General features: G+C 44.3%; 2 protein-coding genes across 2 annotated transcripts in view; both read left to right on the top strand.

The window, feature by feature from the left end:
• The window catches only part of INF2 (inverted formin 2), a 53,076-nt gene extending 36,166 nt beyond the window's left edge, over positions 1–16,910 (top strand). Inside the window, exons 16-22 of the mRNA XM_060262215.1 lie at positions 304–424; positions 533–697; positions 2,586–2,688; positions 6,015–6,176; positions 7,507–8,307; positions 10,235–10,312; positions 16,795–16,910. Coding sequence (XP_060118198.1) covers positions 304–424; positions 533–697; positions 2,586–2,688; positions 6,015–6,176; positions 7,507–8,307; positions 10,235–10,311 — 1,429 coding nt within the window. The 3' untranslated portion in view covers position 10,312; positions 16,795–16,910. The remainder of the gene's footprint in view (positions 1–303; positions 425–532; positions 698–2,585; positions 2,689–6,014; positions 6,177–7,506; positions 8,308–10,234; positions 10,313–16,794) is intronic.
• The window catches only part of LOC132590082 (heat shock 70 kDa protein-like), a 283,440-nt gene that overhangs the window by 246,629 nt on the left and 15,511 nt on the right, over positions 1–21,300 (top strand). The gene's annotated exons all lie outside the window — the stretch shown is intronic.

Raw genomic sequence — 21,300 nt, 5'->3', positions numbered from 1 at the left:
CCAAGTCTCCAGGGCTTTTTTTTGGTAGCAGGAACTCCTTTGCATATTAGGCCACACACCCCTGATGTAGCCAATCCTCCTGGAGCTTTCAGGGCTCTTAGTACAAGGCCTACTGTAAGCTCCAGGAGGATTGGCTACATCAGGGGCGTGCGGCCTGTTTTGATGTGTTAATGATAAAGCTATGTTCTGAAAGCAGATAAAATCCCTTCAATTATCTGTGTGTCCAGTTTGCTGGGCCTTTAGGGAACAAGCTGCTCTTTATCTATATAATTTTATATCTTGTTCCCTTCCCCCCCACCCCAGAATAAATCTTGACGTGATACGGTCTGAATCCAGCTCCAATTTAAAGAAACTGCTGGAACTTGAGAGAAAGTTGTCATCGTCAACAGATGAAGTGAAAGCCCAGTACGAAAAAGCCATTCAGGTTGGTATAAGGCAGACCAAAGTTCCCTCACACTGTACTTAAACAGTCCGCCATTTTGTCAGCATAGCAAGCTGGTGCTTTAAAAAAAAACACCTCTGTTTCTTTCAGGATAGCATAAGCGCTAACCGGAAACTGGAGGAGGAGTTTGAAAATATTGAAAGGAAGAAGTTGGAGCTTGCCACTTACCTCTGTGAGGACCCAAACAAATTGTCTTTGGAAGATATCTTTAGTACTATGAAGACTTTCCGGGACCTCTTCATCAAAGCATTGAAGGTCAGACTTTGAGAATGCTCTGTAGTGGGATCCTAATTATTGGAAGGTCTAGTTCTCTGGGCTGGAATACAGATGTGGCAGAATGAATTGGTAAAATCTTGAAGGGGAAGAAATGGACTGTACTGCTTAAGGTTGTGAAAGACACACAAACATAAGAAGGGCCCTGCTGGATCAAACCAGTGGTCCATCTAGTCCAGCATCCTGTCTCACACAGTGGCCAGCTGGAAGTCCAACAGCAAGACATAGAGGCCGAGACTGTCACTTGTTGTAGCTTCCTGGCACTGGGATTCAGAGGTTGACTGTCTCTGGACATGGAGGTTCCCTTCAGACACCATGACTAGTAACTACTGATAGACCTGTTCTCCATTAATCTGACTGATACCCCTTTAATGCCATCTATGCCTGTGGTCAAATGGCCAACCACCTCTGCTTCTCGCTTGTGTCAGGCTTCCCCCCTGTTCACTCAATAAACAGTCCATTTATTTCAAAAGGTTGCATTTCTTCAAGGCTTCAGGCAGGTAAACCAGCCCGGACTAGGTCCGAGTTAGAACTGACAAGCATATGCATGAACGCGATATTAAATGATTACAGCGAGCAATGCAAGAATGTTAGCAAGCCCCTTCCCCAACTTCCCCACAATAACTTTACTGTGCTTTACTTTGAGAATGATATTGATATTCAACATTCATTCCCAAGGCTGCGAACGAGATACACATTGTTAGAGTTAAGGCAGTTCCATCTATATAAGCAGCAGGTGCAAAGAGTTACTCAAGGCTGGGAAAGCAAGGGATAGATAAGAAGGGAAGAGAAGACATTCCAGAGAAGAAACATTTCTACTAGCATTAAGAGCTCCAGTTTTAACCCTATACTGGCAAGGCACTTGACAACTTGCCTTGAATGCTGGAGTCTATAAGTCAGTCTGTGACCTGATGGCACTTCGTACACACACACGCCTGTGGCCACCACTCCATCCTCCGACAGCGAATTCCACATCGCTCTTTGAGTAAAGAAAAAAGTGTTTCCTTTTGTCTGTCCTGAATCTATTGCCCATCAGCTTTATTGGATGGTGTCAAGTTCTAGTATATTGGGAGAGGAAGAAAAACACCTCTACCTGAGACCTCAGGAGAGCCGCTGCCAATCTGAGCGAACCAGGAGCTCACAGGAGCAGAGCTCTGGAATCTCTTAATTTTATTGCGCTCTTTCTTTCTTACCCCCCCTCGCGCATACACTTGCTTTTGGGCTCCATTGTTCAAACCCCCTGTGAGAATGTTGCTGAACTCTTAAGATCTGACAAACTTTCTAATATTTTTCCCCACAAAAAACAGGAAAATAACCAAAAAATATCAAGCCGACAGATGGAAATCTTCCTCATGCCACTGTGGCCACATAGGAGAAAGTCGTTTAAAAGTTTGAGGGGAGTAAGGATTGATGATGACAATCAGGACTCTTTTTCTAGCAGGAGCTCCTCTGCATATTAGGCCACGCCCCCTGATGTAGCCAATCCTCCTGGAGCTTACAGTAGGCCCTGGAATAACAGCTTTCTAAGCTCTTGGAGGATTGGCTACATCGGGGGGGCGTGGCCTAATATGCCGAGGCTCCTGCTAGAAAAAGATCCCTGATGACAATGATAATTCAAGAGACATTTTAAGGTAGATGCTGAGCTGATATAATTTAGCACACCTTCCGGTGATATCAGGGGTGCGTGGCATATCCAAATGAGTTGCACTAATGAGCTCTGGCATGTCTTTTTCTACAAAATGACACCCTGGAGCAGACAGTACTGATAATAAAAACCTGCAGCATAAAAAATGTGTCCAGCTAAAATGGAACAACTGCTATTAAACCAAGCCAAAAGCATGTGCTGCATCTCCCCCTCTCCTATCTACAGGACAACAAGGATCGAAAAGAGCAAGCCGCGAAGGCCGAGAAAAGGAAGAAGCAACTGGCAGAGGAAGAGGCAAAGAGGCAGAAAGGCGAAAACGGGAAGATCAGTGAGTATCTGAAGGGTATATTTGAGCTGACATGCATGTAACCAGAGTTGCCATTGTTGCCAGTGCAATTTCCTGTTTGCTCTGGTGCCTTGGAACCTTTTAGAAACACCTGGGTCTTATCTTCCGCTCCTGGTTTGTGCAAGCCAGATCCTGCGACCGCAGCGCAACATCTGGATAAACAGAGGCATGCTGCCAGGAGATCTGGCACAAAACCTCCTTGCAAGATCCAGTGATGGCTTGGGAAGGCGAGGCAGCAATCAGCCGAGAAGGAAAACTAGAGAAAAACAGTGGCAGCACAGTACAGAATATTAATCCCAACAACTGTGCCAAAAATACCAAACACTTGATTCAAAGTAGAAAAATATCACAATGTACATAGGTGCATAAGCATCCAAAAATCCATACAACAGTTCCAAAGACAATTAAAAATAGACAGTCCCATAAAGAGTATGTCAATTTCACTGGGTGACTCTGAAGAAATTTCCGATCTTCAAAGGGTTATGATCCCTCCCAAATTATTTGCAGAACGAAGTCCATCCACAGGTGTCAGCTTCAAAGGAAAATCCAGCTTCACGTGATCGCCAGCTTGATGCAACGTTTCACTGATTACAGCTTCTTCATAAGCCGAACAAATGAACTTGTAATGTCATCCTGACTAACTCTTGTTTGTGCCCATTTTCAAATTCTCAAATGACGTCTCAAACGTTCGACTTATGAAGAAGCTGTAATCAGTGAAATGTGGTATCAAGCTGGCAATCACGTGAAGGTGAATTTTCCTTTGAAGCCAATACCTGTGGATGGACTCCGTTCTACAAATAATTTGGGAGTGATTATAACCCTTTGAAGATTGAAAATTTCTTCAGAGTCACACAGTGAAATTGACATACCCTTTATGGGACTGTCCCTTTATGGGAGTTGTAAGCAAAAAACATCTGGACAGCTACCGTTGGCCACCCCTGTTCTAGGGATATCGACTTGAATCAGTTGCCTAGTTTTCCTTCTCATATATATTAATCCCAACAACCGTGCCAAAAATACCAAACACTTGATTCAAAGTAGAAAAATATCACATTGTATATTGGTGCAAAAGCATCCAAAAATTCATACAACAGTTCCAAAGGCAATAAAAATAGACAGTCCCATAAAGGGTATGTCAATTTCACTGTGTGACTCTGAAGAAATTTTCAATCTTCAAAGGGTTATGATCACTCCCAAATTATTTGCAGAACGGAGTCCATCCACAGGTATTTGCTTCAAAGAAAAATTCACCTTCACGTGCTCACCAGCTTGATACCACATTTCACTGATTACAGCTTCTTCATAAGTCAAACGTTTGAGACGTCATTTGAGAATCTGAAAATGGGCACAAACAAGAGTTAGTCAGGATGACATTACAAGTTCATTTGTTCGGCTTATGAAGAAGCTGTAATCAGTGAAACGTGGCATCAAGCTGGCGATCACGTGAAGCTGGATTTTCCTTTGAAGCAAATACCTGTGGATGGACTCCGTTCTGCAAATAATTTGGGAGGGATCATAACCCTTTGAAGATCGGAAATTTCTTCAGAGTCACCCAGTGAAATTGACATACCCTTTATGGGACTGTCTATTTTTATTGCCTTTGGAACTGTTGTATGAATTTTTGGATGCTTTTGCACCTATATACAATGTGATATTTTTCTACTTTGAATCAAGTGTTTGGTATTTTTGGCACGGTTGTTGGGATTAATATATATGAGAAGGAAAACTAGGCAACTGATTCAAGTCGATATCCCTAGAACAGGGGTGGCCAATGGTAGCTCTCCAGATGTTTTTTGCCTACAACTCCCATCAGCCATGCTGGCTGGGGCTGATGGGAGTTGTAGGCAAAAAACATCTGGAGAGCTACCGTTGGCCACCCCTGCCCTAGAAGATTGTGGAATGGTTGCTCCTTTGGGTCTTTTTCTATAAAGAAAACCATCATTTGGTGCCGTAACAAGGCCGAACATGAACAAGATGCTTGCAGCAGCTCAGATCCACTGGAATATTTCTGAATGAAAGGATTTCCATCTATGGAGATCAGCTTGATCACAGTCCAACTCTTAGTGTGCGGGCAGTTTCCTGTCCCGTCAAGAGCAGGGGGACATGATTGCTCTCTTGAAGTATTTTAAAAGCTGTTACTTAGAGGAAAGGGGCTGTTCTTGTTGGCAGCAAAGAAGAGGACTCATAATAATGGCTCTAAATTGCAGGCTGAAAGACACTGGCTGGATATGAAGAGGGAAATTTGCAGTAAGAGTAGTTGAGCAATGGGAAGGGCTGCCTCGGAAGAGGGTGAGCTTCCTTCTATTGGCAGTCTTCAAGCAGCAGTTGGATGCACATTTGTCAGGGATGCTTTAGGCCAGGGATGGCCACATGTGGCTCTTCCACACATAGTGTGTGGCTCTTGAAGCCCCCACTGTCACGTCAGCTAGCTTTAAGAATGTATTTAAAGTTAAAGTTGCTTTCTTTCCACCTCTCTGCCTCCCCATCTATTTTCCTTCCTTCTCTCAAACATCTGATGTTCATCTCTTGTGGCTCTCAGACATCTGGCATTTATTCCATGTGGCTCTTACATTAAGCAAGTTTGGGCCACCCCTGCTTTAGGTTAATCAGGCATTGAGCAAGGAGTTGGACGAGATGGTCTGTACAGTCCATTCCAACTCTAGGATTCTACACAGTGGAAGAAGATGAACATATGAAGCTGCCTTATACTGAATCAGACCCTTGGTCCATCAAAGTCAGTATTGTCTACTCAGACTGGCAGCGGCTCTCCAGGGTCTCAAGCTGAGGTTTTTCACACCTATTTGCCTGCACCCTTTTTTGGAGATGCCGGGGATTGAACCTGGGACCTTCTGCTTACCAAGCAGATGCTCTACCACTGAGCCACAGTCCCCTCCCAATATAGATGTGAAAGTGTCCCTTGATGGGTGGAAATCCTTCTGTCCACAGAAATGCTCCGGTGGATCCAACCCAATGGTTGGGATGGTTCCATAATCCCTGCAGCAACCGGGAATCCAAGTATGGATCAGATAGAAATTGATCCAAGGGCTTTGTGAGTCGGGTCTTACAAGCTGATTTCTCCTGTCAGCGTTTGCCCCATCAAATAGTGATGTACACATGTGGATGGACCATCAGGGGCTGAGCACTGAGCCTGGGCTGTGAATGCAGTGCTTCAGACTGGAATCTGTTTCCATCTTGTCACCATCAAGAATCCAGTCCTCCAGTGTAAATAAATGAAGCTTTGCTCTTGGGGCAATCCCCACTTTCTAACAGACCAATTGGCTAACACTCTCTTCTCTTCCCCGGGACAGTTAAGAAAGGGGTTGTGAAGCAAGAGGAGGTGTGCGTGATCGACGCTTTGCTGGCTGATATCAGGAAGGGCTTCCAGCTGCGGAAAACAGCCCGGAACAAGGCAGAATCAGACACTCCAGCCAAAAGCTCATCTGGACTGACTCAGAAGGGGAAAGAGATCGGTAAGCCACAGAAATCCCATCAACCTCCACCCTCCCTTTCTTGACGTTCAAAAGCTTCCATTTTCTTCACCTCAGTGGCCTGGCTTGCTTTGAAAGAAGCAAAAGCTGTGTGTTTTATAAGTGGTCTTTCTTTGAAAAATGTCTGTCCTCTGAGCAGCTCCACATTCAGAGGCAGTCAATCTCTGAATCCCACTTGCCTGGAGGCAACATCAGGGAAAGGACTTGGCCTCTTTGCCCTCACAACCCATGGACAGTGAGAGCCAGGGTGGAATTCTGGCAGGAGCTCCTTTGCATATTAGGCTACACCCCCTTGATGTAGCCAATCCTCCAAGAGCTTACAAGGCTCTTGGTACAGGGCCTACTGTAAGCTCTTGGAGGATTGGCTACATCAGGGTTGTGGCAAATGAGTTCCTGCTAGAATTCCACCCCGGTTGAGAGCCAATGTGCTATAAGTAGCTGAAGTAGTGAACTAGGAGTGGTCAGGGATAAAAGCTTATTGCATGATTTTTGGTCAGTCTCTCTGTCTCAGCTTATTTATAGGGTTGTTGTGAGGATACAGGGGGGTTTTTTTGGTAGCAGGAATTCCTTTGCATATTAGGCCACACACCCCTGATGTAGCCAATCCTCCAAGAGCTTACAGGGCTCTTAGTACAGGGCCTACTGTAAACTGTTGGAGGATTGGCTACATCAGGGGGGCACGGCCTAATATGCAAAGGAGTTCCTGCTACCAAAAAAGCTCTGAGGGTACAACAGGAGAACAACTGTGTATGCTGTCCTAAGTTTAAGGTTGCCAGTCATGATTGTCGCATTTGCAGAGAGATTTGGTGGTTAGTAGTAGGCGGGGAATGTCCCTGATGTAAGAAGTGAGGTCCTCATGTTGGTGACATCGAGGGCAACGCTCTGCATTTGGAGCAAACTCTTGTTAAAATTGGGCTTAAGCCATAGAGTTTTGCCCGAAAAGCAGAGTGATGTTGCCTGTACGATGATGCCACTTCCATATGATGTCATCTTGTCAGGAACAGCGTGCACTGACATAGTTGTTTGTGGGCAGGGCTTCTCAAAATGGCCAGCGACTGACAGAAGCCCTGAAAATCAGGGGATCCCCCACCCAGACCAGTGGGACTAGAAACCCTCCTCAAGTTTCTTAGAGGAAAGGCAGTATAAAAATTATAGAGATCAGTTTCCCTGGAGGAAATTTTGGCTTTGGAGGGCAGATTCCATAATATGAGGCCCGCTTCTCTCCAAACGCCACCCTCCCCAGGCTTCTCCCCGAATTTCCTGGAGTTGGCAACCCTGATTTGGGTTGATCCTTGTCTATGTTCATTTTCAGGCAAAAGCATTCCACCCACAAAAGACGCCATGAAACCAGAGGCCAGTGCAGCCTCTCAAAATAATGCCCAAGGACATTTAGAGAAAGCCGCTCATCCAGAAGCTACATCTCCTAAGGAGAAGCCAGAGGTCATCTCAGATGCAAGTCTGGTTCCCCACACGTCCTGCACTGCTGTTGGAAATGGAGGGCTTTCTCCAGCCCAGCCCAGCGGTGAGAAGAACATCTTAAATATCCTGGCATCAGAAGCAGGCCCTGAGCCCAGTGGTGGAACAGAGCAAAACCAGAACATTCTATCTAGTTCTCAGGACCATGTGGACTACAGCGAGTTAGCACTTTCTCAGTCAGGCTCTTTCATAAAGTTCACTGGCACCAGTTCCAACAGCTCGGCCTGCTTAAAAAGCGAAGTGGATCCTGTTGGTTCAGGAGATCAGATCAGCAGAACTGAGCCAGCTGGCTCCCAAAACACCTTTGATTCAAAGGACCAACTAAGGAGTCATATTGGGAAAGAAAATGGAATTGAGGAATTGCCAGGAAACACAAAAGGTCTGACAACCCTTGAGGTAACTCCTGAGGTAACAGAGCTTATAACTGTGTCACCAGTCGAGGTGCTGAAAGAGAATGAAGACCCGTCCGTAGACTCCTTGCTGGACACGTCTCAAGAGAGGTCGTTCTCGGAAGAGCCAGTAACAGATTCTTCGTGTTCGGCGACGTTCCCCTCAGAAAACCCCCTTGCAGACAAGGACGGCCAAAGAGGTTCAGCGAAGAGAAGGAAGAAAAAGAGACACAGCAAAAGCCATTCAGGTAAACCATTTTAATTCTGGTTGGGGAAAGTTAAATATTTTAATATAATGACTGAAAGATGAGAAGTAGCTTGGGATACCCTACCCCCATCATGTTCCATAGTGACCAGTAGCCCAATCTGATCTTACATGAAATCCAATGAAATTTGCTTTTTTAGTAAATATGCATGAAAAGTGCAGCCTAAAGCAATAATCGTATGCATACTTAACCTCACCTCTGAGTAAACATGCATAGGATTCAGGCTGTGTGGCTTGTTGGATTTGCAAAAATCTCATTAAACTTGATGAGATTTTTCAAGGCATAATTAAATTGGTCTCCGAATTTAGTACATCTATAAATAATAAATGGTTAAGATATGTTATAAATAAAATTTAATTAAGTATGTTTTATTAGCAAATGCATGAATGCAAAAAAAAAGGGCCCAAACTAGTTAAAAAATTAGTATCCCAAAACTCCCAACATTTTCATTTAACAAAAAAGAGCATTAAATTATATAGATTTTGAGGCTAGATATTAGAAAACTTTTCTTAGTTACATGTATTGTGCCACAAAAAAAAGTAAGTATCTGACTGGAAAATACTGAGGGTAAGATCTGACCAACGTTAAGTGATCCCATTGATTTCAAGAGTGAAACAAGATCCAGACTAGACTGGATTTCCCCACCAAATCCAATAGTAAGAATAGAAAAAGCGCCCTGCTGGATCAAACCAGTGGTCCATCTGGTCCAACATCCTGTCTCACACAGAGGCCAGACAATTCCTCTGGAGGGCCAACAACAGCGGCATAGAGGCTGAGGCCTTCCTAAGAACATCAGAAGAGCCCTGCTGGATCAGACCAGTGGTCCATCTAGTCCAGCATCCTGTCTCACACAGTGGCCAACCAGTTCCTCTGGAGAGCCAACAACAGGGCATAGAGGATGAGGCCTTCCTAAGAACATCAGACGAGCCCTGCTGGATCAGACCAGTGGTCCATCTAGTCCAGCATCCTGTCTCACACAGTGGCCAACCAGTTCCTCTGGAACACCAACAACAGGGCATAGAGGCTGAGGTCTTCCTAAGAACATCAGAAGAACATTCCTAAGAACTGTTGGATCAGACCAGTGGTCCATCTGGTCCAACATCCTGTCTCATACAGTGGCTAACCAGTTCCTCTGAAGGGCCAACAGCAACAACATAGAGGCCCGGAATTCAGAGGCTGACTGCCTTTGAACTTGGAGGTCCCCTGTAGTCTCCATGGCTAGTAACCATTGATAGACGTCTTCTCCATGTATCTATCTAATCTCCTTTTAAAGCTGTCCATGCCTGTGGCATAGAACTAAAGTTCAACTAATATTCCACGTTCCTATGCATAGGTCTTGGCATTTCAAAGAGGAAATGTCCTGGGCCTTGCAGTTTAACAGTTAAATGCCATGTCAATCCCCTAAACATTTATTAACCTTTGGAAATAGTTTATAGATGTACTCTTAATTCATACAGAACCCCCCAAAAATCAAGAGGGTAAAGCTCTCCTCCATGACTGTACCATGCTTCGCATGGGGAAAAGCAATCCTCTGGATATCAGCATCCTCGATTGGTTTTGTACAGGTGTCCCAGTCAGGGGTGGAATTCTAGCAGGAGTTCCTTTGCATATTAGGTCACACCCCCTGATGTAGCCAATCCTCCAAGAGCTTACAGGGCTCTTTTTTGTAAGCTCTTGGAGGATTGGCTACATCAGGGGTGTGTGGCCTAATATGCAAAGGAGCTCCTGCTAGAATTCCACCCCTGGTCCCAATTCATTTGGGGGTTCATTGAATGCTGCAGTTGGGGGCTGCAGGGAACAGTGTTCTTTTTCAAGAGAACTGACGCCAGTTCCCCAGCCGTGTTGATGTGAGAAGCTGATCGTTGCATGTGACTTGCCTACATTTAGCCATCTCTCTTTTGTTTAAAAGCAATGGTTGACACTGATTTAAAAGCTGCGGTTGAGACTGGAGATAATAAATCAAAGAGAGGTTGTGAGTTGCAGTGAGGTATGTAAAAAAACCCCATGGAGGCGCTTTTCTGTGTCAACTAACAGCCGTGGTGGTGGGACTTTACTTGCTCGTACAACGATGTAGATCATGATCCCATAAACCTATGCTTCTGCATTCATGTCTGATTATATGGCTTATCTGCTTACCAAATTGCTTCTTTGTGGCTCGGCTCTTTGGGTTCTGTTTCTGGTGCTGCAAGAATTCTGAATTGCTCTGGACCAGATCCCAGATCTCGGTCTTCTACATGCTCCAGTCACCATTTCTTTGCAGGAAAATGTCTCTCATTCAGTCGTTCAGTGTTAGGGTAACTATTGTCCTACTTTTTGTCTGATTTCTGTTTCCATTCCCTAAATTGTTATAAAAATGCAATTTCAGTATGGTCGTCTTCTCTCTAATGATAAAGCCAGGCTGTCAGTTGGCTCTAGGTCGCCAAGCGAGCATAATTTCTAAGCAGATCTTTGAACTCAGGGTCTCCATCTTCACTTATAATCATGGCCTTTTTTGAGCAGGAATGCGGTTCCAGGCGGCTTGGTGCCGGGGGTGTGGCCTAGTATGCAAATGAGTTCTTGCTGGGCTTTTCCTACAAAAAGCCCTGTGTGAAACCATGGCGATGTCAGGGGGTGTGACCTAATATGCAAATGAGTTCCTGCTGGACTTTTTTTAAAAAAAAAACAAACCCCTGCTTATAATTATTTCATAATCCTTCCAACAACATTGCAATGTTGGTCAGTAATGTTGACTTGGATCCCACTGAAAATCTCCTCCAGCAGAAGGGGGAGATGGAGACCTCCTAGGGCTGCCACCTCTGGGTTGGGAAATATTTTGAGAATTTGGGGGTGGAGCCTGAGGAAGGCAGGGTTTGGGGAAGAGAGGGTCTTCAATGGGGTAGAATGCCATAGAGTCCACTTTTTGAAGCAGCCATTTTTTCCAGGGGAGATGATCTCTGTTACCTGAAGACCAGTTGTAGTCCTAGGAGACCACCAGCCACCGTCTGGAAGTTATACAAGAAACAACTACTGTGTACTCTTAATGGGAGATTTTAATGGAACAGTTGAGAACTCATTGGATAGATCTGGAGGGAAAAAAATAGTGGGAAAGAAGGGAAATTGCCAAAGTCTTTTTTTGAACTAGTCAAACAGGAAAATTTGGAAGACATATGGAGAAAGTTTAATCCTGAAGTGCGGGATTATACTTTTTTTTCTGCAAGACATAAGACCTTTTCTAGAATTGACATGCTGTGGGGAACCAGAAACTTAGGCCTTACAACAAGGAAGATAGATATTTTGCCTAAAATTGGTGCTGACCATAACCCAATAATGTGGATTACAAAATTGTCCAAAAGACTGAGAAGATGGAGACTGAATGAAGATTTGCTACAGAACAAAGAAACAGTGACTTTCCTAGGAAAAGAAACTAAGGAATTTTTCCAAGTGAATGATAAAGAAGATATTGACTTCCAGACGGTCTGGGATACCTATAAAGCAGTAATGAGAGGATTGTTGATTACTTTGAACAATAAAGATAAAAGGGGAAAAGAAAAACAATTATTGGACATTCAAAATGAAATAAAGAAAAAAGAAGAAGAGCTGAGGAAAAGACCAGGGAAAAAGAAGATTCTAAGGGAAATCTCAATATTGCAAACTCAATTAAGACATTTACTAAACAAAGAAGTGGAATGGAATTTGAAAAGGCTTCAGCAGAAATCGTTCGAAGGAGCAAATAAGACGGGGAAATACTTGGCGTGGCAGCTGAAAAAAAAGAGGGAAAACAAAATAATTAGTAGAATTGTGATAGATGGAAGAGATGTAGTTACTCAAGAGGGAATAAAAAGAGAATTTTTTAAGTATTATGCCAAACTGTTTAAAGGTGCTGAAGTAAAGAGAAAAAAGATAGATGAATACTTACAGAAAATAAAAATTGAGCCTTTAACTGAAAATATGAGAAAAATTTTGAATGACCCAATCGAAAAAATAGAAATTGAAGCAGCAATTAATGTGATGAAGAATGATAAAGCTCCCGGGCCAGATGGTTATACAGCTAAATATTTTAAAATTTTTAAAGATGAATTAATACCAAAATTACAGAAGCTGATGAATGTAATAAGAGCTAAAGGGAAGGTACCAAATACATGGAAGGAAGCTGTTATTTCTTTGATACCTAAAGAAGAAAGAGACGTCACAAATGTGAAAAATTATAGACCAATTTCACTTTTGAACAATGATTATAAAATATTTACAAGAATTCTGGCGGAACGACTTAAGCAATATCTGATAAATTTTATAAAGGAGGACCAAGCTGGTTTTCTCCCCAAAAGACAAATAAGAGACAATATTAGAACTGTTGTAAATATTGTAGAATACTATGAAAGACATCCAGAAAAGGAAGTAGCACTATTCTTTGCGGATGCAGAAAAAGCATTTGACAATTTAAATTGGGACTTCATGTTTGCAGTGATGGAAAAGATGGAGCTTGGAGAAAGTTTTATAAGAATGATAAAGGCAATATATTTTGAACAAAGGGCAAGGTTGTGCATCAATGCAGATCTTACAGACGAAATGAAAATTAGTAAAGGTACTAGACAAGGCTGCCCGCTTTCGCCATTGTTGTTCATAATGACTCTTGAAATTTTATTGATGCAGATCCAAGATGAAAAAGATTTAGAAGGACTACAAATAAAAGGGTATACCTATAAATATAGAGCATTTGCGGATGATATAATGTTTATAAATGAAAATCCCTTACAAGCTACACCGTTGTTGTTAACAAGAATACAAGAGTTTGGGGAGTTGGCGGGACTTTACATAAAGAAAAATCAAAAATTTTATGTAAGAATATGCAGAAAAATAGACAACAAGAACTACAAAGACTAACAGGTTGTGAAGTTACCTCTAAGGTAAAATACCTAGGGGTAGAGATAACAATGAAAAATATTGACCTGTTTAGGAACAACTATGAAAAGCTGTGGCGTAAAATAGAAGAAGATATGCTAAAATGGAACAAGCTCAATTTGTCATTGTTGGGCAGAATAGCTGCAGTAAAAATGGATATCTTACCAAGGATTATGTATTTGTTTCAAACCATCCCCATTGTGAAAGATGCGAAGCAATTTGATAAATGGAGAAGAAAAATTTCGGAATTTGTGTGGGCCGGGAGGAAACCTAGAATTAAAAGCAAATATCTTTTTGTACTTCATATTATGACAGAGCTCCATTTTCACATTTCAATATGGCAAGATAAGTCCTATGAGCACCTGGATGTAAGCTCATTTCGTCAATGGACTTCCTCAGGAGTAATCTTTCGTACAATTCTTCCAGGGTTACCAACCTTTTTGTTACAACCCAATGTAAATGCTTTTCTACATCGTCTTCAAGTTCTTTCATCCTGGAATAAATCAAAATACTAACAAGGCATACCACAAAGCTGAATGGAAATCCATAATACTTGAGGTTTTATATTGTTGTAAAAAACTTACCACTCAAGGACACTTAAGTGCATGTACTTCTGTTAGGAGCTAAAGTCAATCTGGAGGTTGGCAGCCCTAACCCCCCCCCCACCCCCATCCCCGAAAAAAATTATCCCTAGAAGGCAAGTATTCCTAAGTACAGTGTGAGAGGAGGGTCTGTTCTGTAGGAGAGGAAGTCGACAAAAATCACACCCCACTCGCAATGTTTGGTGGGATCCAAGCCGCAAGCTTCTAGATTTCCCTCTTTAGGATTCTGTAAGCTCCTAGGAGCTTTGTGGCTTACAGTCAGAGGCTTGCCCAAGGGCCACTTTGTGAACTCCTGGAGGAGGCAAATTTCAGACTGAGAATTCCCAGTCCACAGGGCTGCCTCTGAGGCACTACATTCTGCCTGTTCATACAGGCATTGGACTGTGCAACTGCTTTGCATCAATACCAGGGGTGGAATTCTAGCAGGAGCTCCTTTGCATATTAGGCCACATACCCCTGATGTAGCCAATCCTCCAAGAGCTTACAAGGTTCTTTTTTGCAAGCTCTTAGAAGATGGGCTATATCAGGGAGGTGTGGCCTAATATGCAAAGGAGCACCTGCTAGAATTCCAGCCCTGATCAATACTAACCATTTCAGGAAATGTAGGCTGCTCTGAAGGTCCAAGGGACTTCATCTAGATTTGCTCCTTGATGCTGTAAAGTGCTTTGGAGGGTGGGGGGAAAAGATGGCCATCCTGAAATTGCATCGCTGCCCCTATTTTCTCGTGCGCTCTAATTGCAGACGGCCTTGGCATAACCCAATAAACCAGTGCCTTCGCATTGGTAAATTCCTTGATAATCCACATGTTCTTCTTTTACAGGACCTTCTGTTTTTCTTACTACCTCCAAACACTCCCAGGATATACCATCACACTATTAGCTCTTCTTGAGAAGCAGTTTGGTGTAGTGGTTAAGTGCGTGGACTCTTATCTGGGAGAACCGGGTTTGATTCCCCACTCCTCCACTTGCAGCTGCCGGAATGGCCTTGGGTCAGCCATAGCTCTTGCAGAGCTGTCCTTGAAAGGGCGGCTGCTTGTAAGAGCTCTCTCAGCCCCACCTACCTCACAGAGTGTCTGTTGTAGGGGAGGAAGGTAGAGGAGATTGTGACTGCTCTGAGATTCGGAGTATAAGGCGGGATAAAAATCCAATTTCTTCTTCAGTGGGTGGCTACAGCTAAGACTCCTTGTTTGGAACTACCTGATTTTTTGTTGTTGTTTTTAGGACTTCCCCCACAGTAGAAAATGGAAGAGTCCAGGAACACCTTAAACACTAACAAAATTTGAGGCAAGGTAGGAGCTTTTGTGAGTCGCTGCTCACTTCTTCACAAAAGCTTTTCCCCTGTCATGAATTTTGTTAATCTTTCTGGTGCTACTGGACTCTTAATTCTTTTCTACTGCTACAGACAGACTAACATGGCTACCTTTCTTGATCTCCCCCCCCCCCAAGTGTGTATCTTATAATGCCACTTGTTTGGCCTTGGGGTCCTACTCCATGTTCTGTGAGGAATCTGTGATCAGATCGTCCTACTGTTTCTGCAGTGTTAAAAAAAACAGCAGATAGAGCTGGCTCAACCCGTAGGCAAACCTAGACAGTTGTTGAGGGCATCAGGTTTTGAGAGGTGCCAGAAAGGTGAGGAGAGCCCTCCTCTTCCATCTTGAACAGAAACTTGGCATTGACTCATTTTAGAAACTCCGTATCTGTTGACTACAGGGCAGCCCCGTGGCGTAGAGTGGTAAAGCTGCAGTACTGCAGTCCTAAGCTCTGCTCATGACCTGAGTTCGATCCCGGCAGAAGCTGGATTCAGATAGCCGGCCCAAGGTTGACTCAGCCTTCCATCCTTCCGAGGTTGATAAAATGAGTACCCAGCTTGCTGGGGTGGGGAAAGTGTAGATGACTGGGGAAGGCAATGGCAAACCACCTCGTAAAAAGTCTGCCATGAAAACATCATGATGCAACATTACCCCAGAGTTGGAAACGACTGGTGCTTGCACAGGGGACTACCTTTTCTATCTAAGAGAGCCTGTTTGGTGTAGGGGATAAGAGCGGCAGACTCTAATCCAGAGAATCAGGTTCGATTCTGCACTCCTCTACTTGAAACCAGCTGGGTGACCTTGGGCCAGTCACAGTTCTCTCAGCCCCCAAAATAAAAAACCTAGCTTGCCACACACACAAAAAAAAAAGCTTGAGTTTCAGGCTGCCAGACAATTTTCGGCTCTCTTGGCTATACTACACCCACTGTTATATGATAATTATTGCTTGTTGACTCAGCTTTTCTTCAGCTGCCATGATAACATGGAGGGCTTCTGAAGAGCTTATCTGTTTTTAATTTTACGTTGTTCATTTTGAAGAGCCGGTAAACAAGACATTTATTCGAGATGTCCTTCTTGTCCCTCAGTTGAATGAGGGGGTACCAAAGTCATAAGTTCCCCCAGACAGCACTCCCTCTAAGCTGTGGAGTCTCGTGAGCAAAAATTCCACTTTGAGAGCTACCAGCAGTAAAGCTAAGAGCGAGCAATTTGGCTACTGCAGTTTGGCTATTGCATAACCTTAGTATGCGTTGGGGCCATCCTTCCTGAGCTAAGACAAACATGTGTGAGCCAGAGGCTAAAAATCCGTGAGCTGGCTCATGCTAACTCAGCTTAGAGGGAACCAGGGGTGGAATTCTAGCAGGAGCTCCTTTGCATATTAGGCCACACACCCCTGATGTAGCCAATCCTCCAAGAGCTTACAAAGCTCTTTTTTTGTAAGCTCTTGGAGGATTGGCTACATCAGGGAGGTGTGACCTAATATGCAAAGGAGCTTCTGCTAGAATTCCACCGCTGGAGGGAGCACTGCTCCCAGAGCACCAAAACATTTTGGGCCAGCCCTCCAGAGGGCAGGAAATACTCCTACCCTGTTAATGCCCAGTTGTTTGTCCAAGATCCCCGAGTCCCACAATCTGCTTTCTCTCCCAGAAGCACCAAGAAACTGACTTCTGACTTCTTCCACAGGTGGTGGCTCCCGGCAGAAAAAATGAAATCCAAAGAAGCGTTTTCAGCGGTGTTGCAGTCCCTCTCTCGAAGGTGCGCCCGGAATGAGGGCAGAGCCCAAATTTGATCTGGGGAGAATATTTAGCAGATCAATGTCTAGATGCAAGAAACTGCAGGCCGTGGGAGGGGGAGCATCTTTGATAACGTGCCTTAGTCAAATTCCCTCCTCTAAGCCATGCAGGGTCTGTGCCGCGGAAACCAACCTTTGGCCACTTCCGTATTGAAACAGTCTCTTCCGGCTAGCTGTACACCAGCCTCCTTCTGAAGCCAAGGGTTACAGGCTTGCTATCTCTGGTTTGGGAAATACCTGGAGAATTTGGGAGTGGAACCTGAGGAGAGTGGGGTTCTGGGAGGGGAGAGAACTCAGCAGGGTACAATGCCATAGACTCCACCCTCCAAACCAGCCATTTTCTCCAGGGAAACTGAGCTCTGTAATCTGGAGAACAGTTGTAATACCAGTAGATCTCCAGGCTCCACCTGGAGGTTGGCAGCCCTACAAGGAGAGCAGGGCCCGGAATGGTACCTCCCACACCGAATGGCATAAATTGTGCTATGTTCACTTTACTACCATCAACTTCTGATTGGAAGCGCTTCCATTTCTGGTCTTGCGAATGAGTACTGAAAACCAGAAAAGCTGCATGGGACCACATGAAAAGTGCTTGGTATAGGCCCAACTGTGCTATGCATGAGTACCAGTGCGGTGTAGGGGTTAAGAGCAGTAGACTCTAACCTGGAGAGCCAAGTTTGATTCCCCGCTGCTCCCACATGAAGCCAGCTGGGTGACCTTGGGCCATTCACAGTTCTTTCAGAGCTCTTTCTGCCCCTAGAAACAAGTTGTGCTCCCCGCTAGCACAGTGCTAAGAGCTAGAACTTGCAGCTGCCAGACCATCTTCGGATCTCTTGTCCCTTCTACATACAATGCCGTATGGTATTTTTGCCAAATGCAAATGGTAGGCTATTCGATCAAGATACTCTTGCTCTCGCAGCGATGGAACACTCCAACCCTGAGTGGATCTACTGGCTTGAAAACGGCACAGACGCCACTGCATTTAATAGAGTTACAAGCTGGAATCCCAGGAGATCTCCAGCCATCACTTGAAGGTTATACAACACAGAGAGAGTAACACGGCAAAAGGACAAAAAAATCAAAGGTACATAACCCACCGTGAAAACCAGCTTCTATTTAAATTATACAAAATCAACAAAACTAAACATACTCGTATACAAATTTCACCATCATAATTCCAAAACATCCATAACTTTCAGTCTTTAATGAAAAAGGAAGCATTAGCACCAAGAGTCCTTCATCTTGTGGTAAAGCTTTCCAACTCATTCCGTGAAATCCTGGCGTAGTACTCCAGATGATTCATGTCTGTCAAAAGATGCAGCCAATAATCCCAGTTTCCGAGGACAAGGTCGTACTGAACCCTTGTTTCCCGTGAGCTTCTTCAAGCTGCAATAATCCTAAATGACATAAACAGTATGCAAGAATACAATAAAAGCATATGCACAATAAGCCATAAAAGCATTTTAAACCCTGACTAAAATCAGCAAACCTCTTAGCAATTTTTCTTAAGTATCAGGCCACATAGCCGGCTTGTTTAAATGAACACCTGCAAGGTGCTACAATGAGTCATATTCAATGGCATATATGCAGCAGGTGCAACAATTCAAAATGTTCCTTAAAGCTACAGAGTCTCCAGCTACAGTAATACTAAAAACCTTTTATAACAGATGTCAAAAACACCTGCTTACAGTATCTCTCTCGGCTTGACTTCATGAACGAAGATTTAAGAAAGGTGCAGTAGTCCACGTCTGCTGCAGGCTCGCTGGTGGCTGACAAGACCAATGCGGGACAGGCAGGTCCGGCCACAGTGGCTGCAGGGAAAAGTCTGATTTAGGGTTGGTGCTGTAGCAGTGCGATTCTTCCTCAATCTCCTTTTGTCCTCAAGACCAGCTATGCGTGCGTTCTCAAAGGAAGAGACAGCCTGGTGGATGGTGAGCCTCCATGCTTTGCGATCTGAGGCTAGGTCAGACCACTGGTGATGGTTGATGCGACAGGTGCCAAGGGATTTCTTCAAGGAGTCCTTGTACCTCTTCTTTGGTGCCCCTCTATTTCGATGGCGCTTACAGCATACATTATAAAAAACATGCTAAATCCCAATCGCTATTTAGACCACGAGAAAACATTGTCCCCAATTTAAAGATCATACGCATTTCCTGCTGATGGAACCATCTACTACAATCCATCCTACCTTGCGATTGCATTGGAAACTTAAGAAGTACACAAAAACCTAGAGAGTCTGCATCATGATTAAACTGAATGAAGTGCTCCACCAAAGGAGCATCTACCACTCGATTCTTCAGTCTCGATTTATATCCAACACACGTGTACGAATAGCACGTGTGGTGGGTCCCAAATACAGTTTTTTACATGGGCACAAAATCACATAAATACATCTCTGTGTAGCACAGGTGGTGATATCCTTTAAATATATCTTGTATCCAGTCTCTGGATGCACAAACACAGACATCTGCAACGAAAGACCGTAAGTTCCACAAGCACTGCATTTAAAGTGCACCCCCCTTCCCGTTCTAACCATCTCCCTTTCAGGTTGTACAATGTCGGCTCTAATCAAATAGTCACCTAGATTCTTGGTTCTACTGAAGCCCATTTTTGGTATTTCCTGACATCGTGGTAAATCTCTCACCAAAAACCAATATTTCTTAATATTATAAATGGACTGACTCAAAGGGGAAAACTGCATAGCACAGGTTATATTGTTACTACCCACATTTCTCTCCCGTGTCCTCCGGTAGCTATCTAAAAGCTGGTTTTCACGGTGGGTTATGTACCTTTGATTTTTTTTATCACCTGGAGGTTGGCTACGCTAGCGTTCAGGCAGAAGAATCCTGCTGCTCAATACAATGGAAGGTGGAAAATTCCCCCAGGGTTGCACTTGCACTCCACATATGTAGTTCCTTGTTGCATGGCATCAGTGCTTTTCTTGTAGAAAAAGCCCAGCAGGAACTCATTTGCCTATTAGGCCACACCCCCTGACACCAAGTCAGCCAGAACTGCAATCCTCTGCATTCCTGCTCAAAAAAAGCCCTGTGTGGAATTATTTACAAGGGGGAGCAGGGGTGGAATTCTAGCTGGAGCTCCTTTGCCTATTAGGCCATACACCCCTGTTGCAGCCAATCCTCCAAGAGCTTACAAAAAAAGAGCCTTGTAAGCTCTTGGAGGATTGGCTACATTCAGGGGGTGTGGTCTAATATGCAAAGGAGCTCCTGCTAGAATTCCACCCCGGAGGAGAGCATTACAAAATGACACCCACCAGTCGCTTCTACCACATCGGTTCCCCAGTTATGTAGTCCAGGCTTACATATTGAAGTGAAAATGAGTCAACGGTTCTCTTTTAAAAATTGTTAGACTGACTAGACCAGTTCAGGCTGTGGGTGGGCGGTCACATATTTCAACGTTCCCTTGTGTCAAATAAATTGTGCGAATGAACGTAGGAGGAAATGTACTGGGCTTGAAGCTTTCTCCCAGCTGCACTGGCTCGTGTGCTTTTTAAATTTTCAGTGAGATCATAAAGCATCCAAAAATGTGATCTTGGCCCTGACCCTGACCCCGACCCTGAGCTCATTAGATCTTGGAAGCTAAGCAGAGCCAACCAGGGCGCTTTTTTTGGTAGAAAAAGCCCAGCAGGAACTCATTTGAATATTAGGCCACACCCCTGGTGTCACCATTGTTTTACATAGGGCTTCTTGTGGGGAAAAACCCAGCAGGAATTCATTTACATATTAGGCCACACCCCTTGACACCAAGCCAGCCGGAACTGCGTTCCTGCTCAAAAAAAGCCCTGGAGCCAACCCTGGCAAGTCCTGGGAAGGGAGATCTCCAAGGAATACCAGGGCCGGGACGCAGAGGCAAGCAATAGAGCCACCTCTGTGAAACCTTCAAGCCCCGCTAAGGGTCACCAGAAGTCAGCCATGGCTTCCAGGCACACACACACAAATACTCACCAAATAAAAAAGATGTGATCCCCACCTCTACATTTTGAAGAGGCATCATTCAGCTTACCCTCTCAGTTCCAGTTCAGCTAGCTGCACATCTAAACAGTGGGGTTCTTAAGGCAGCCGCTTCTGGCTTGGGAAATACTTGGAGATTTGGGGTGTATAGCCTGAAAAAGACAGGGTTTGGGGAGGGACTCCAATGGAGTATAATCAGGGCTTCTCTTGTAGCAGGAGCTCCTTTGCATATTAGGCCACAGCCCCTGATGTAGCCAATCCTGGAGCTTACCATAGGCCCTGTAAGAAGAGCCCTGTAAACTCTTGAAGGATGAGCTACATAAGAGGGGGGTGGTCTAATATGGCTTTTTTTGAGCAGGAATGCAGTTCCGGCTGGCTTGGCATCAGGGGGTGTGGCCTAATATGCAAATGAGTTCCTGCTGGAGTTTTCTA

This window comes from Heteronotia binoei, chromosome 21 (assembly GCF_032191835.1).
Source record: "Heteronotia binoei isolate CCM8104 ecotype False Entrance Well chromosome 21, APGP_CSIRO_Hbin_v1, whole genome shotgun sequence".
NCBI classification, from domain to species: domain Eukaryota; kingdom Metazoa; phylum Chordata; class Lepidosauria; order Squamata; family Gekkonidae; genus Heteronotia; species Heteronotia binoei.
Note: the sequence above shows the minus strand (reverse complement) of the source record. Positions and strands in the feature narration are given on the sequence as shown.